Source organism: Barbus barbus, assembly GCF_936440315.1.
Source record: "Barbus barbus genome assembly, chromosome: 20".
Classification (NCBI taxonomy): Eukaryota; Metazoa; Chordata; class Actinopteri; order Cypriniformes; family Cyprinidae; genus Barbus; species Barbus barbus.
The window spans coordinates 19,581,553-19,597,133 of NC_136748.1; the positions used below are offsets into that span (position 1 = coordinate 19,581,553).

The 15,581-nt window shown below is 39.0% G+C and overlaps 1 protein-coding gene across 2 annotated transcripts; it reads left to right on the top strand.

Annotated features, from left to right (window-relative positions):
* Positions 1 to 415: 415 nt before the first annotated feature.
* Positions 416 to 14,325, top strand: LOC306886446 (phosphatidylinositol 3,4,5-trisphosphate 3-phosphatase and dual-specificity protein phosphatase PTEN-like). Of its 2 annotated transcripts, XM_079443552.1 has the most exons (10): positions 416 to 1,220; positions 4,636 to 4,720; positions 4,864 to 4,908; positions 5,000 to 5,043; positions 6,301 to 6,539; positions 6,643 to 6,784; positions 7,515 to 7,583; positions 8,669 to 8,835; positions 9,214 to 9,537; positions 13,244 to 14,325. In XM_079443552.1, exons 1-10 carry the CDS (start codon positions 1,136 to 1,138, stop codon positions 13,427 to 13,429), a joined length of 1,386 nt encoding a protein of 461 aa, XP_079299678.1. In that variant the 5' UTR covers positions 416 to 1,135; the 3' UTR covers positions 13,430 to 14,325. The 2 variants fall into 2 exon arrangements, with proteins under 2 accessions (XP_079299678.1, XP_079299679.1); XM_079443553.1 differs by lacking the exon at positions 7,515 to 7,583 and having other exon boundaries at positions 424 to 1,220.
* The last annotated feature ends 1,256 nt before the right edge of the window (positions 14,326 to 15,581 follow it).

Consider the following 15,581-nt stretch of genomic DNA (forward strand, 5'->3'; position numbering starts at 1 on the left):
CGCGAGGTCCACAGACTCCGCGGTAAAAAATCATCTACAAAAAATATAGGTTACTCACTCTATTGGATGTCTGTGGGGCAGAGACCAGAGCTCTGCACGGAACGAAACAATATACCGACACCGTGCGCGCACGTGACCACTCTGACAGGGAGAAGCACTGCGCACATCCATCATATCCTTCCGCCCTTCAACACGAATGCAGGGCCATTATTACCATCGCGCTTGGGAACTCGCCTCGTTTCCTTTGTACACAGCGTTTTATAGAGGTTTATTTTTTTCTTCGGCTGATATTTTTAAAAGCGACTGCTTTTATCACTTTTTTAACACTAAACGGTACGCGTCCGCGCACTATTTCTGCTTGTGGCGGCAAGATATGTTTTTTTTTCTCTCTGGGTAAACGTGCCGGATTTACGTTCTTTTTTCCTCCGTGGGAAGCCATGATGGCAGTTTGAGAGCGGAGCGCGCTGAGGAGAGATGAGTCCCGCCGATAAACCGCACACCGTCACGCTTCTCCAAAGGCTGCCGTCGCATATCTAGCACACAGTTCAGGTGGAGACTGTCAGTTGTCATTTTTCACGGAACCAACTTGGCCATCCAGCGACGACGATGATCATTCGTTAGGAGGGTTTTGACAGGGGGGAGGGGGGGGTTTAGCAGCGGTGGCTAGCGGGCGATGCTAGTCGGGAAAGGCTCGCCTGTGTGTTTTCTTCTTCGCGCGGAGATGGAGAGGATTCGCTCCTCTCTCTGGACCTGATCACGGCGCCCGCGCCGGACTCACAGACTTCTGCCTTACTATTGTTGTTATTATATCGGATGCGTTCCGGTTTGACCGGGCCGCGGGATCGGAGGACCTTTTCTGCAGCTTGGAGGACTGAGCGATCGGGACCGGGAGAGTCGGGCCTGCTGCGCCGGAGCGGATAGAGGCCCGTCCGCGAGAAGCTGTAATCCGGCCCGCTGCGCGAGACCCACCGGGCCACACACACACACACACACACACACACACACACACACACACACACACACACACACACACAAGGGTGAGAGAGGCGCAGAGCCATTCCGAGCAAACACAACCCAGTTTCTAAAAAAAAAAAAAAAAACCCGGAATAAAACTGAAGTATTTTGAACTTCTGTCATGGCAATGACTGCAAAAATTAAAGAAATAGTCAGTCGGAATAAGAGGCGATATCAAGAGGATGGGTTCGATTTGGACTTAACTTGTATCCTTATTCATATTTACTGTCTGAGCCACTTTCTACTCTATATATGTTTTATGGTATATATATATATATATATATACATATGTGTGTGTGTCATATCTTGTAAACGATAGGGCTTTGTGAGAATTATGTTATGCTTTCCCAACATGGCTTCCTCCTTTTAATGCCTTTATATATGTTAGGCAAAACCTTTTTTAAATGCTTAGTCATGACGCTCTTACTCTTAGTAATGAAATATCTTTTTTTTTAACCTGTCCTGTAGGATGCCGATATCTGGTTTGACAGCTACATGGCTGTAATGGCAGACAGTCTCTTTCCAGACTGTCAATTTTACATACAGTATGAGATGCCCTGTCAATTTGTTGAACATCAGTGCTTGACAGCTTCTACATGAGCTTAGCACAACAATGACAGCAGTTTGCTGAAGAGATTGAACAAATCGGTGTGCATTGACAAATCCGTGATTTCTTCTACTAGCTAATGACAGTACTATTGATCATGTAAAGACACGAGAGGTCTACACAGTGAACTTAATGGATAATGGAGTGTGTTCTAACCTGGCTATTCTTAGAAATCTTTGAATCAATTGATTTCCTAATATGCATGTGAAGAGAAATCGAGTTGGCCAGAATGCACTGTGACTCTATAGAAGGTCCAACTTCCTCCGTATTATGAGAAAATATCAAACATCTTTAGCCTATCAAAAATGTAATTAATCAGTCATATGTCCAGGTCAGCATGTAACCTGCTTTGTTGTCAAGTCCAAATGCTGTGAGCAAGTGATAAATTATAGTAATGACTCATGTCCAAAAGATAAAACATTTTATTTATTGTATCTATAATAGTGGTTGACCAATATCAGGTATTGAAAAACGCTCAACTCGTGAACTCCCAAATCATTTAAGTTTTAATGATTTTTTAATAATTGTCAAAGCTGTCAGTTAAATTAGAGTCTGACATAACTAAACTGACTCTCAAAATGTCCAAATGACAGTTGGTTAATCAGCTTGGCCTAGATATTGATGTATTAATCCATAAGACAAAAGGAATATTTTATTGTTCATATGCATTTACATGCACAGAAAAACAGAAGTTTGGTGGAAATTCCCTTTTGATTGTGAACTCATTGCTATTGAAGGAATTATAGATCTTCGTTTGCTCTCAGCATTTAGACCTCTTCCTCATTTTCATCTGGCCTTTTGTTTTAACAATTTGGGTCTTGTGTGCAAACACCGTCAGTGCAGGGGGGATGTAGGTAAGGAGTGAGGTTTTTCTAACGTTAACGATTCAGAGAATGAAGCAGATGTGATTGTTCTTGTGCCTTTTTTGCACCAGCAAGTGGTTCGACATTACTGCTGCTAAGCCTTGTAGATTTGAGGAAGTGTGCAGGTCAGGTGTTTGACAGTAAATGGCCTGCTGTTGTCTTTGACAAGCATGTTTAAATGGGACGAGATGTCAGGTATAAGAGTAATTATCCGATTTGTAAGTGAGGTCAGTAAATCCCAACTTCTGGGGGTTTTCGAAATAGTCGAAACTCTTGCTGGTCATCATTGTTAAGCTCTGTAATGATCATGGTTGTTTACTATTGCCTTTTCCCCCACTGCAGTGAATCTCACCTCTGGTTTTGCAAAGCTACACCACTGGCGTACTGAGCATGCTGGGAAAGGTCAAATGTCATACAAGCTGTCAGAACTGCATATTTTTAATGCCTCAGTTCTTCATCAGAAATATTTATTTAAATGACCGTATTCTCTGTTGCTCATGTTACATTTGTGTTTTCAAAAGTCACAGCTTTACTTTCTTTCGCCTTTGCTTGATTTCTGAGATTTTTTTTTTTTTGTGTGTGTGGTTTAAGTGTCATTTCAGTATACTTTCATGCAGCTATGTTCAGAAGGGTGGAGGGTGTTTTAGCATTCTGGGTAGAAATGGTTTACATGTTAAAACCGCTGGCTCCATCAGTGTGACTGTGTGTACATTTCTCGGCTGACATTGAGATATTGCTTAGCACCTGATGAAAGAGAGGCATGCAATCCAGATGCCTTGTTCTGAGAATTGTCATCGAATGTCAATGAATGCTTGGTTTTAAATGAATGAGTTGTTTTAAAATCTATTCAGAGAAAGTGATATAGAATTTTGATCGGTTATCTGCCATAACACAAACACACAAAAAATATATATTAGCTTATCAGTGCATCAATACTTTTGTCCTGCCTGTCATTCTTCTCAGACATGGAGGAAGCTGTGCATTTCACCTTTTTAAAAAGTGTTTTCAAGGCTTGTTAAACATGGGAATCTGTTACAGTTACAGATTAGCCAGTCAGTTTTGTTTGCAAGAAGTTTGATTATTTAATTTGTCGGAAGGGCTTAAATTGTTCCTCTATGCTTTGAGAGCCATCGTCTTATTTTGAGGTGTCATTGAGGTGACATTTTCCTTTCCATTTCCATGTACAAACCAACTTACCTTGTAGATGTATAATACAATTCACCCACCTTTTCCTTTCTTTTTTCTGGTCTATTGTGGTTTGTTGAGGGTATGTTAGTTTTGAACACCTGCTATATTAGTGCTTTAGATTTCTTTAACAGTAGTTATGATGTATGAGTCGCTAACCGTTTTAAAGGGATTGGGCTAAAAATAAGCGTGACTCATCCAATTAAAAAGCTTCTGGCTTTCTGTTCTGACAGAGTACGACAGGAAACGAACAGAGCAGAGAAGCCCTGCTTCTCCGTCTTTCTCCTCCGTGTCGTGGTCGAGGTGTGAACCTCCCCCAGAGTCCGCACTCATCATGGTAGCGAGAGCGTACAGTAGAAATGCCTGCAGATGCACCGCGAACAAGGGAAGTGAGAAGCGAAAGAATGGATGAGAATTAAGCTTTGTAAGGAGACTGCATTGCCTTGTCAAAAAGCTGCATGATTAAGTGTGAGCTGCATTTGAGCACAGTGATTGCTTGGTGACCTTTGACCTGGTTGGTGTAGGTAAGGATTGTAAAGCGGTTTGACCTGGTTTTGCGTAGGTAGAAAGTGCAGGGACTCCTGTGCCTACGGTCTGACGCTGTGCTAAAAGGTCAATGCATAATGATGATGATGATGAGAGTGTGACATTTATACTTTACAGACAGCTGAGCTTCTGTATCACAAGTTTTGCCTTTGTTTTCTCCTTGTTGATTTTGAAGTCTTGGGTAAATTACAAGCGATCTAAACTAATGACTGTATTACAGCATTTTTTCCTGACCTGTAATGACACTCTGGGGATCTCTGTCCAAATATCCAATATTGTTCCTTGTTTGTTTCTGTGTGTTTGTCTTTTTGATTGTCATCTTGTTTTTTTCTTGTCACTTTTGGGTGAACTCCTTTATCTTGTAAGTCTTGTAAAGTCTTGTACATACATTTACCTTATTTTCCTTAACAAGCACATCAGACATATACCCTAATATAATTGCAATGGGCTTCCCTGCTGAAAGGTTGGAGGGAGTCTACAGGAACAACATCGATGATGTTGTTCGGTAAGTTCAGTTGGAAAAACATTCTCTTCAAAATCTCTTCATTCTTCGTATTTGACAATAAAATGTTTTCGTAAGTTAGAATTACGAAAACATCTCTGAATTAATACTGTCATTTCAGTCTTTCTCATATGTTTTCTTTCCAGATTTTTAGATTCAAAGCATAAAAATCATTATAAAATTTATAATCTGTAAGTATTTGTTATATTTGAGTATTTGCACAATACAAGTGATTTTTTTAAAAAGAATATTGGGTGCTCAGAGCTGTGCTTTTCCTTCTAGATGTGCTGAACGACACTACGATGCATCCAAATTCAATTGTAGGGGTGAGTACATCGTTTCATTTTACAGTATTACATTTACATTTTCAAACTGGAGCTTTTTGTTTTTTGTCTGGAAAGTAGTGATGACATAAGTACTTCACTGCAGTGTCTCTTTAATTACACCTGAATGAAAGATATAAGCTCTTTTCTTTTAGCCGACATGAAACGGTTCCATTTGATTTTTAAAGCTGAAATACAATACACAAGTTTTGCAATCTGGAGGAGTCAGCGCTAGTTGCAGAAAGTCATAGCCAATCTACAGATTTTGTGTCGTCAGAATCGACTAAAAATCGCCTTGTGTTTGATAAAGCACAGAATCTTTTGTACATTCAGACTATGATACAGGATTTTAGAAAGTGATGAGGGGTGGCGCATTAACATGTTTTCTTTTCTTAAGTTCGCATTTGATAGCACATTATATACACCTGATCATAAACAACTGATTTGAGTGTCTGCTTCAGTTGTTCGATGAGATGGTTTGGTATTGATGATTATTGATGGGAAGTTAAGTAAAGATTTTTGTGCTAATCACATGCAGTGACAAGCAATAACACTTGGTGTCAAGTCTTTCCTAACATGAAACTGTTAAAATTTAGTTTGCTTATTTTGAAATTTGAATGGCAGGGGATTTTCTGTTGTTTAATAAAAACAGAAAAAGCAACTGGTTTGATGTCTGTTTTAGGTGGTGACCATTCACAGTATCAGATTTTTATTACATGATTATTGTGGCCAAAAGAATTCACAATAATGGTATTAAATATTTAACATTTTTCCTTTTTATTTGATTTTTTTTCCTTGCATATCAGTTTTCCTCAAAGTATGACTGAAGCGAGGCTACAAAAAGCATACAAAATAACTGCTTATCAACACTTCCTTCAGAACAAGTTTTCTAACATCTCATTTTTATTCAAGATCCAAAAAACTCCCACATCGGGGAGCAAAATCTTTTCAGATGCCGGTAGAGTGTCTTGGTTTCATCATCTCTTCCGACATGATTTTGTGTGTCAGAAGTAGCTGCATCGTTGTCTTTTTTTCATTTCTTGACAGGTAGCAACTTGCATTAGAGTCCAGTTCTGCCACCTACTTTGTTTGAGTGTCAACCAGATTATTTACCATGTTATCATATGTGTAGTATTAACATGATATCAGTACTGGTGTAATCTCGATTATGACGTTCTCACTCTCAATCCAATTCTGAAGGACTATAAAGGTGAGTCTAAAATCCCCTGAGTACTGAATCTTAACTCTTCTTGTCTTTAGTGGCTCAATATCCCTTCGAGGACCATAACCCGCCACAGTTGGAACTAATAAAGCCCTTCTGCGAGGATCTCGACCAGTGGCTGTCTGAAGACGAGAACCACGTGGCGGCTATCCACTGCAAGGCAGGCAAAGGCCGCACAGGGGTTATGATATGTGCCTACTTGTTGCATCGCAGGAAGTTCTCGGAGGCACAAGAGGCACTGGACTTTTATGGGGAAGTCAGGACCAGAGATAAAAAGGTATGATGCTTAGGTTCTGCATTTTATTTATGATTTTGCATTTATGATGAGGGATCGCACCTAGACTGCTTTGCCAAGTTACTTAGCCATTTTCCTTTTTCAGGGGGTCACCATTCCCAGCCAGCGCAGATATGTGTTTTACTACAGCTACCTGCTGAAGAACAAGCTGGAATATAAACCCGTTGCTCTCCTCTTCCATAAAATGGTTTTCCAGACTCTGCCCATGTTCAGTGGGGGCACCTGCAGTAAGTCTTAATGTCCTTAATGTCCTTGTCTTAAACATGACAATGTGTCGCAATTCAGCTTTTTGGAATGATGGTGTGTAAAGAAAGCATGTTTGTATATATGTTGTACATACAAAAGCCTGAGATGTTTTGAAAGCGTGTTATTTGATAATACTGTCATGTGGGGTTGTGGTCACACTCACAAGGAGCTGCCGTTATGTTTGTCATTTTAACCATGTTCCACATCTTTCGGCTGTGTCCCTAACACTCTAACACTCATGGGTACGCTGTCTTTCTCTTTCTCTGTTCCTGTTTTCTTTTCTTAAAATATTTCCCTTGAGGACGATGTTTTGACATATCAGCTCCTGCAGCCCACAACACAGTCTTGTGCATAATGACATCACAGACCTCGCCCTCTGTCCTCCCCTCCCCCCATTCGTACATAGTGTGCTAGTTCATGTTTTGTTCACGTTCGTGGATCTGTTCGCCACAGCCAGGCTGAACGCCAACCCGAACTGCACCCTACATCACTCCCATTTTTGGGAAGTTCTTCATTTATCGAAATGGGAACTAAAAGTGCAGAGTCAGTCTCAGAACTCCCATGATTTAAAGGTAGACTCCAGAGTTCCAGTCCGTGTGTGTGTGTGTGTGTGTGTGTGTGTGAGATGGCTGTCCTGCCAGGGCCAGTGTGGTGCAGCCGAGCTCTTGGCCAGGCTGATGGTGATGTTTAACTTCCTTCTCTTTCTCTAAGGGGACAGTACTGTTAAAAACAGGAGTGAGGTGAATCCCCAGGGCTTCAAGAAAGGCAACTGGCACTGGGGTAAAACGGCATTACTTTACTACTACTACTACTGTTAAGGAAATCGTCTTCAAATGTCAGAAAGGCCCTGCCCTGTACTGCATTCGGTACAGTTCAGTACAGCGTTTGATGCTGTAGTCTCTTTCAGGCAGGAGCCCAGAAACATGTAGAAAGAAGTCTTAAATATTTGATCTGCTCTAAAACCCTTTGAGATGTTATGTTTTCATCGAGAACAAAAAATAGCAGTTTAGTAATTATAATGATAGAATTCTAAATGAATCAAGTTACTCTGAATAAATTTGCTGTGCATTAAGTGGGCGGTATGACCTAAATTTCATATCATGGTATGAATTACGTTTAAAGTATCAAATATACTATTTAAAATTTTTACTAATTATATTTATTTTTTTACAATGTATTTACAATATATATGTACTATTTGGTTGGTTACCTAGTTAAAAGTTTGTGTGGTAAAACAATTTTAATGTTTTATAAGAATGCACTCACCAAGGCTGCATTTATTTAATCAACAATACAGTAAAAACAGTAATATTGTGAAATATTATAACTTTTCGAATAATTTCTTTCTTTTTTAATATATTTTAAATTGTAATTTAGTCCTGTAATGGCAAAGCTGAATTTTCAGCAACCATTACTCCAGTCTCATATGATCCTTCAGAAAAAAATAAAAAAATATATATATATATATACATACAGAAAAGAATCTATAGGTTGACGACATACTATCATACCGCACACCTAGTGTACTTATTTAAAAGAAGAACCTCCCTGTGTTACATGCTGACTGTGCTGGGTGCATGCAGGTGTTGGGCGGCTGGGTGCTTGTTCTTGGATGCATCTCTTCCTTTGCATCAAGCACGCTCCTAATCACTGACTGACTGATGTCAGAGCCGGGGGTGGAGTTAATTCACTCAGTGTGGGCTCCTTGTTAATTAACACCTTCCTTTATTTCCTCTTTGCTCAATACAATGCTTTTGCTTACCTTTTATTTTCTTTTTCTCTTTTTAAATTTATTCCCACCATTCTCCTCTTCCTCCCTGTCTCCCTCCCTTTCTCACTCTCTCCATCTCTCTTCTATCAAACAGACCCTCAGTTCGTCGTGTATCAGCTGAAAGTAAAGATACACACGTCAAACCCGGCCCACACACGGAGGGAAGAGAAGCACATGATCTTTGAGTTCCCTCAGCCTCTTCCGGTTTGTGGCGACATCAAAGTGGAATTCTTCCACAAACAGAGCAAGATGATGAAGAAGGTAAGTTATCATGTAAACTTTGACCTATGACCTATAATCTTGTTGGTACACTGTATCACAGGATCTTGACCCCGTTACCAAGGCAGCAGGGAGGTGTTGCCTTTTGGTGGATTGTGGTTTTCCTATTGTTTCACGTTTTTGCTTTGGCAGCTGCTTCGTCTTTTTGCGTGTGTTCTAAATATGTTTGTTTCCTCATTTTTATTTTTGCTTCTCCCAAAAGACCATCTCTGTCCTGTGCGTGTTTGTGTTTCTGCTTTATATAAATGTGTTTATAAGTGCAGTTGTTGGAATGTGTATTTGTGTTTGTAAACACTTGCTATTTATGGCTATCCGATGCCCAAATGTAAACCTTTGCTGTGTGCTCATGTGTGTTCGCAGGATAAAATGTTCCATTTCTGGATAAACACGTTCTTCATCCCGGGTCCCGAGGAAGCTGGGGAGACAGTGGAGAATGGGTCGGTGGTCAACGACGTGGACAGCCTCTCCTCTCAGAGCCAGAGCTCTCCGGCAGAGAGGGAGAGAGAGAAGGAGAGAGGGATCGCAGTGGGAGGACTTGAAAGAGAAAAGGGGGCTGAAAGGGGAGGAGAGCGAGCGGGAGTAGCGGATGGCGATAAAGACTACTTGATTCTGACCTTAACGAAGAACGACTTGGATAAGGCCAATAAGGACAAAGCTAACCGATACTTCTCACCCAACTTCAAGGTGAGGGCACACCATTCAACACTGAACAATGGATTGATCAAAGTAGCTTGATGGCTTTTTATATCAAATATGCAAATACTCCAGGTTCAATATTTATTTCGACATTTGCATAATTTCAAACATATTTGGTGACTACAGGTTATACAAATTTAATAATGTGAAACCAAGTCTCAGAAAAGGAAAGGACAGTTTTTGAATGAAGAACATATTCAAATATTGTCAATTGTGCACTGAAACTCAAAGTTGTACCTTTTAGTTTTCTGCCAAAACAAGGGTTCAAAGATTTTAACTGCTGAAGGGTTGTGTGGAAGTGAATACATTACGACAGAAATGTATTACTATTGTATTGTACTCTTCTAATATTCTATATATTTATGAATGTTAACTCGTTGTACTGGCAGCAAAACATGATTTAATTTGGAGACAGGAGACAAGACTGCTTGAATATTGCAGCAATATGAGACCTCAGCAGTGTGGGTGTTTAAATGTTTAAATCACAGTTCAAATTGCAATGTTTATCAAAATGTTATTGAATATGCTTTTGATTTAAATCCTGCAGCTTCAGTATTTTTTAGAGTTGCACTGATTGACCGGCCAGTGATCGGAATCGCACTGGTCGGTCAGTCTCACGTCTCGCCGATTCAGAGCCGATCCTTTTATTTACTTTACTTTACTTTATTGCCAGCGGCGCAAATTTAAAATTAAGTGACTTAGATTTTAGACAAAATATTGACTGTTTTTGCTCAATTTCGCTGACGAAAATAGTTCCGATCAAACCACAGCAGAACTCCGAGCAACACACAGTGGTGTTTCGGTACTGAATGAATCCACGTTTTTGAACGAATCGAGTGAGTCAATGATTCAGTGGCTTATTCATAAGGACAGTCACGTGCCTCGTTTCTGAATGAATCAGCCCTGAGCCCTTTATCACACCTCCGCTTTCGAAAAGTGGAATATTCAAATATTAGCGTGGGGCCGTTCACATGTCGCGCTTAAAATCGTGAGGAAAACGCTAGGCACATCGCTTTCTCGTTCTTTCCAAAGCGCTCTGTAGCCTGCGCTCTATGCTTGCGCTCCCGTGGCGTCTGCCGTTGCTAAGCAACCTAGACCTGTGCTCTCCATGAAGACGCAGAAGTTTCAGCAGAGGATAAATGGATTTCCAGCACAAAAAATCACTGGCGCTCTGCTACTAAATTTATTTAAAAATGGCTATCCCTGTCAGTGGCGGCTCGTGGGTTTTAAAATAGGGGAGGCACACTAATTGGTCTGGGGATCCCTGCCGATTAATGTTTGCTTAACCACTTTAAAATGGCTTTTTGGTTGCTTTTAGTCAGAAAACGTAAAGAAAAGGACTCATACAGCAAGATAATATAATTGCACTTACCTGGCCTATCATTTGAAGTAAACATCCATCCCTTCTTAAAAGTCTGTGTTTTGCCATTTAATTAAGCCGACTGCTGTAGCAGAAAGGAAGAAGCTGGTTGGTTGGTTCTTGTCTCATGACCCGTGGTTTACTTGCGGCATTCTTAAATTTTTATTTTTTTTAATCTTGATGTGGTGCGGACCTGCCTGAGCGCGCCTGCCACGCGTCTACATTTGAAATAACGGACTTGAGCGCGCAAAGACGCAATATATGAACGGCCCCTAAAAGAACTTCCGCTGCAGCCTCTATCAATGACTGTGCATTGTTGTGGATTACTTATGTACAATTCAGCACAGATATGTCTTCTAAAGACACCAATCTCCGTTTACAACAATTAATGTGATATGCCATGTGCATTTCTTTACTTAAACAGAAGCGCGAGCCATACTGTATGTGTAAAGGCAATTCTTCACTATTTCATTACAGAACAGCAAGGAAACTTTACAAATAACATATCGCATTAAAAAGCATTAGAATTAGCCAAAGATTAAAACATTATTTACATATGAAGGCTGTATAGGATTAAATGAAAGGTTTGAGACAAACTTGTTGCATTAAACATAATGCTCACATTGTTCATGCGCTGACTTTATGATTTAAATAAAGAAATATTTCCAGCCCATAGACGATAATTAAAAATAAGTTTGATCATCTTAATAGTTATATTCTCCGTGATTGAGTGCAACGGCTGAATGTCATAATACTGTGAACAAGAACGCGAGGTTAATCACAATAAATATAATAAAAAATAAACAAAATAATAATAAAAATTCAATTAAATCAGTCCGAGTATTCCTCTGGCAGTAACTTGAGCTGAGTGCTCGTTAATATTGACATTATAGCCTACATGTAATATAGAACGGCCCCCTCATTTTATGATGGGCCCCCCCAAAATTAACATTCTGGCTACGCCACTGATATATACACACTTTGATGGTGTCAAAGGTTTGGGGTCAATAACACACTTTATAGAAAAATAATATTTTAGTAGCAAGGCTGCATTAAATTGATAAAAAGTGACAGTTAAGACATTTATATTGTTATACTTTTTTTTTTTTTTTTTTTTTTTTTTTTTACTTTCTATTCATCCAAGGATCCTGAAAATATGTAATTATGGTTTCCAAGAAAATATTAAGCAGCGTAACAGTTTTCAGCATGGATACAAAGAAAAAACAATCTCCCACGAGATCAGCATATTAGAAATATTTCAGGAATTTGAATATTTAAACCGAAAACAGATATTTAGATTAGATTCAACTTTATTGTCTTTGCACGGGTAAGGTACAAGGCAACAAAATGCAGTTAGCATCTAACCAGAAGTGCAATAAGCAGAAGTACAAGATATACAGTGCCTACAATGTTATATATGTACAGACATATACAGATAAAGCAGTACTATGGACATAATTTACATTTTTTTTTAAAAAGGTAATATTTTACTGAATTGGATCAAACAAATACATCTGTCTGTCAGTCTGTAAAATATTAAGCAGCACAACTGTTTCCAACATTGATTATAAATCAGCATATTAGAATGATTTTTGAAGGGTCACGTAACACAATTCAGCTTTGCTTCACAGGAATAAATTATGAAGTATATTTAAAATAGATAATGCTAAATATTGTTTTAAATTGCAGTAATATTTCACAAAATTTCAGGGTTTTTTTCCTGCATTTTTGATCAAATAGATATTGCCTTGATGGGCAGAAGAAACTTGTTAAAAAAAAAACATTAAAAATGAACTGAAGCCTGTGTTATACTTTCCGCATGAGCAATCCGGACATGTACACGGACAGCACGGACTACTTGTATTTATACTACCGAAAGCGTACTCTGGTGGTCCGTTTCCCGGACGTGTTCCATACATGCGCAGTAGATCGGCTTGAACAGTAAACAAATGTGAACAAACAATTGCCCAGAGTTATTGCACATCTGGCTGTCTTTATATTGTTTTATCTACGGATTGTACAGGTTCAGGTTGCAACAGGCCAGCGAATGCTCAATTGGTGCTTCTGTAGCCTACTGAACAAAAAATGGGAGGCACGCGGATGTCCGCACACACCCTCCAATGACGATTTTTACATCACGCATACCCTAATGGACTTGTGCACGCGGAAAATATAACACAGGCTTTAATGATCCCAAACTTTTGAACGGCAGTGTATTTTAAAAATAATAATAATAAAAAAAATAAAATGCTGACTCATAGATTAAGAATCTGTTTAATTTTGTGCTCTGCAAAGCACTCATTTATGCTACCTTCTGTCTTTTGCCTCTGTCAGGTGAAGCTGTATTTCACCAAGACTGTGGAGGAGCCCTCAAACTCAGAAGCGAGCACTTCAACTTCTGTCACTCCGGATGTGAGTGATAATGAACCCGATCACTACCGCTATTCAGACACCACTGATTCCGACCCAGAAAACGAAGCTTTTGATGAGGAACAGCATGCACAGATTACAAAAGTCTGAACACTTTTTGGCATCTACACAAAGACACACACATATACACCAACAAATACATGTCGGACAAAATAAGAAAAACCAACCAACACCAGTGAAATAAAAAAAGGAGAAAACTTGAAAATAAACTGAAGAGAAAAGGACCCTTCCTCCCCTACCCCTCCAACAGCTCGAGGACAGTCGTGTCGAACGCCATTGATCATGGACGAAGAAAATATCCTGACCAATATGTTATTTTACTTCATTTTGATCGATGAATTTCGTGTGTGGATAACAACACCGTTGCCTGAGGTGGGAGGGAGGGTCCTGTAGCTATTCTGTGTATATAAAATTCCTTTTTTGTGTCAAAGACGTTACAAATCTAGGCAATCAGGCGAGGAGAGGGGAGGGGAGGAGAGGTAGAGCAGACCACACATCTCTCCTCCCTGTCTTCACCCAGGCCAGTGCTGCAGTCGCCCTCTCCTCCTCTCCCTCGCTCTTCCCCTCCTTACTGTGAATGCTTCTCGTGCTGTCCGCAGGCGCTAAGACCTTTTGACTCCTTCCTGCGCGGTGTGTGCTGGTGTACGTAGTCCTTCAGGCTGTTGTACAAAGACTACGGCGTGCCAGCGTTCCTTTTCCTAGCCTCACAACCTACCCCGCCCCCACCCCACTGTGTATAACGATAAATTATGCAGAAAAACACGACATCCCATGTAATTGTCGGTGTTTTTTTCTTTACTTTTTTCTTTTTTATCCTAAGATAATAAAAAAATATAATACATGAAAGCGCAGGGAACCAGTGTTTGCAATAATGTTAACACTCAACATTTAAAGGACAAATTGGTGTGCATGTCATTGGAGTCAGTGTCCATGTTTAATAAATGCTATATGATGTGTTTTTATTAAAACAGAAGTGTCAAAACTCTCTTAAACGGTTGTCTGAGATCAATTCACAAAGGTAAATCGGTATCAAGACTTCAAGCTGTGATTGTATTGTTTGTGTGTGTATGTGTATATTTTTTATATATATATATATATATATATATATATATATATATAATATACACATACACACACACATGCATATACACACACATACATGCATACAGTGTAAGCACCACATTGGCCAATATATGTTGATTTTAATTTGTTCCCTTACTCACTTCCCTTATTTTACACTGTTAACTGAGCCTTTATCTGACAAGTTGAGCCTTAAAACGCTAACAATACTAATTTGAACTTAATGTTAATTTTATTTACTAAAGATTACATTTGTTTTTATATTGTACATTATATTGTTATGCCTAAATTGCCAAATTTTAAATTATAGTGGGGTTTTTTTTCAGTGATTAAAAAAAGTGCACTATAATTTGGGGTTGGTAAGATGCTTTTTAATGTCATTCCATGTCGTGTGATCCTTCAGAAATCATTCTAACATTTTTATGATCATGCTGAAAACAGTTGTGTTGCTTAAGATTATGTAAACTGATTTTTCCAGATTTTTGTTCAAAAGAACAGCATTTATTTGAAATGTAATTTTGTAGCAATGTAGTCTTTACTGTCACTTTTGATCAATTTAATGCATCCTTGTTGAATAAAAGTGTTAATTTCTTTAAAAACAAAAAATCTTACTGACCCCAAATATTTGAACTGTTTAAAATATAGATTTTTAATATTGACTATTTGTTAGTTAACATTAAATATTTTTGCTTTTGAGGAATTCTGCAGAATTTTAAACAGTGATCATTTTTTCCTCTCTTTTTCCTGAAATATTTTTTTTGTCATTTAATGAGGGTTTCATCTTTTTGAGTCTTTTCTTAAATCGAAGCTTCCTTTTCAAACAAGGTCACTGCTGGATGCTCGCTCTCTCCTGGCTTCCTGTTTGTGCCGTTAAACTGTCTTGAGTTGGGAATGTAGAATGCATAACTCTTGATAGTTACTGTGGGAATCAGTATCCGACTAGTCTATCCATATAATTGTCCAGTCTTAAAGCTGTCTCTGCATATCTGTAGCTTTCTGCAGTCATTAGATTAGAGCGTATAGACATGGAGGAAAATATTAATCTCATAACAAAGAGGAGAGGACATGGATATATAATCCGTCCTCCTCATCTCTGTCTTCCCTATTGCTTTTGATTTGCCTCTTGATCAGTTTTACCCCCTTTGTCCATTCACGCCATCCT

Excerpts from the sequence above, each read along its gene's own strand:
- LOC306886446 (XM_079443552.1), top strand. The coding sequence starts at position 1,136 with ATGGCAATGACTGCAAAAATTAAAGAAATAGTCAGTCGGAATAAGAGG. Across the intron at positions 5,044-6,300 it reads ATCCAAATTCAATTGTAGGG|TGGCTCAATATCCCTTCGAG; the intron begins GTGAGTACATCG and ends TCTTGTCTTTAG. Across the intron at positions 8,836-9,213 it reads AGAGCAAGATGATGAAGAAG|GATAAAATGTTCCATTTCTG; the intron begins GTAAGTTATCAT and ends GTGTGTTCGCAG.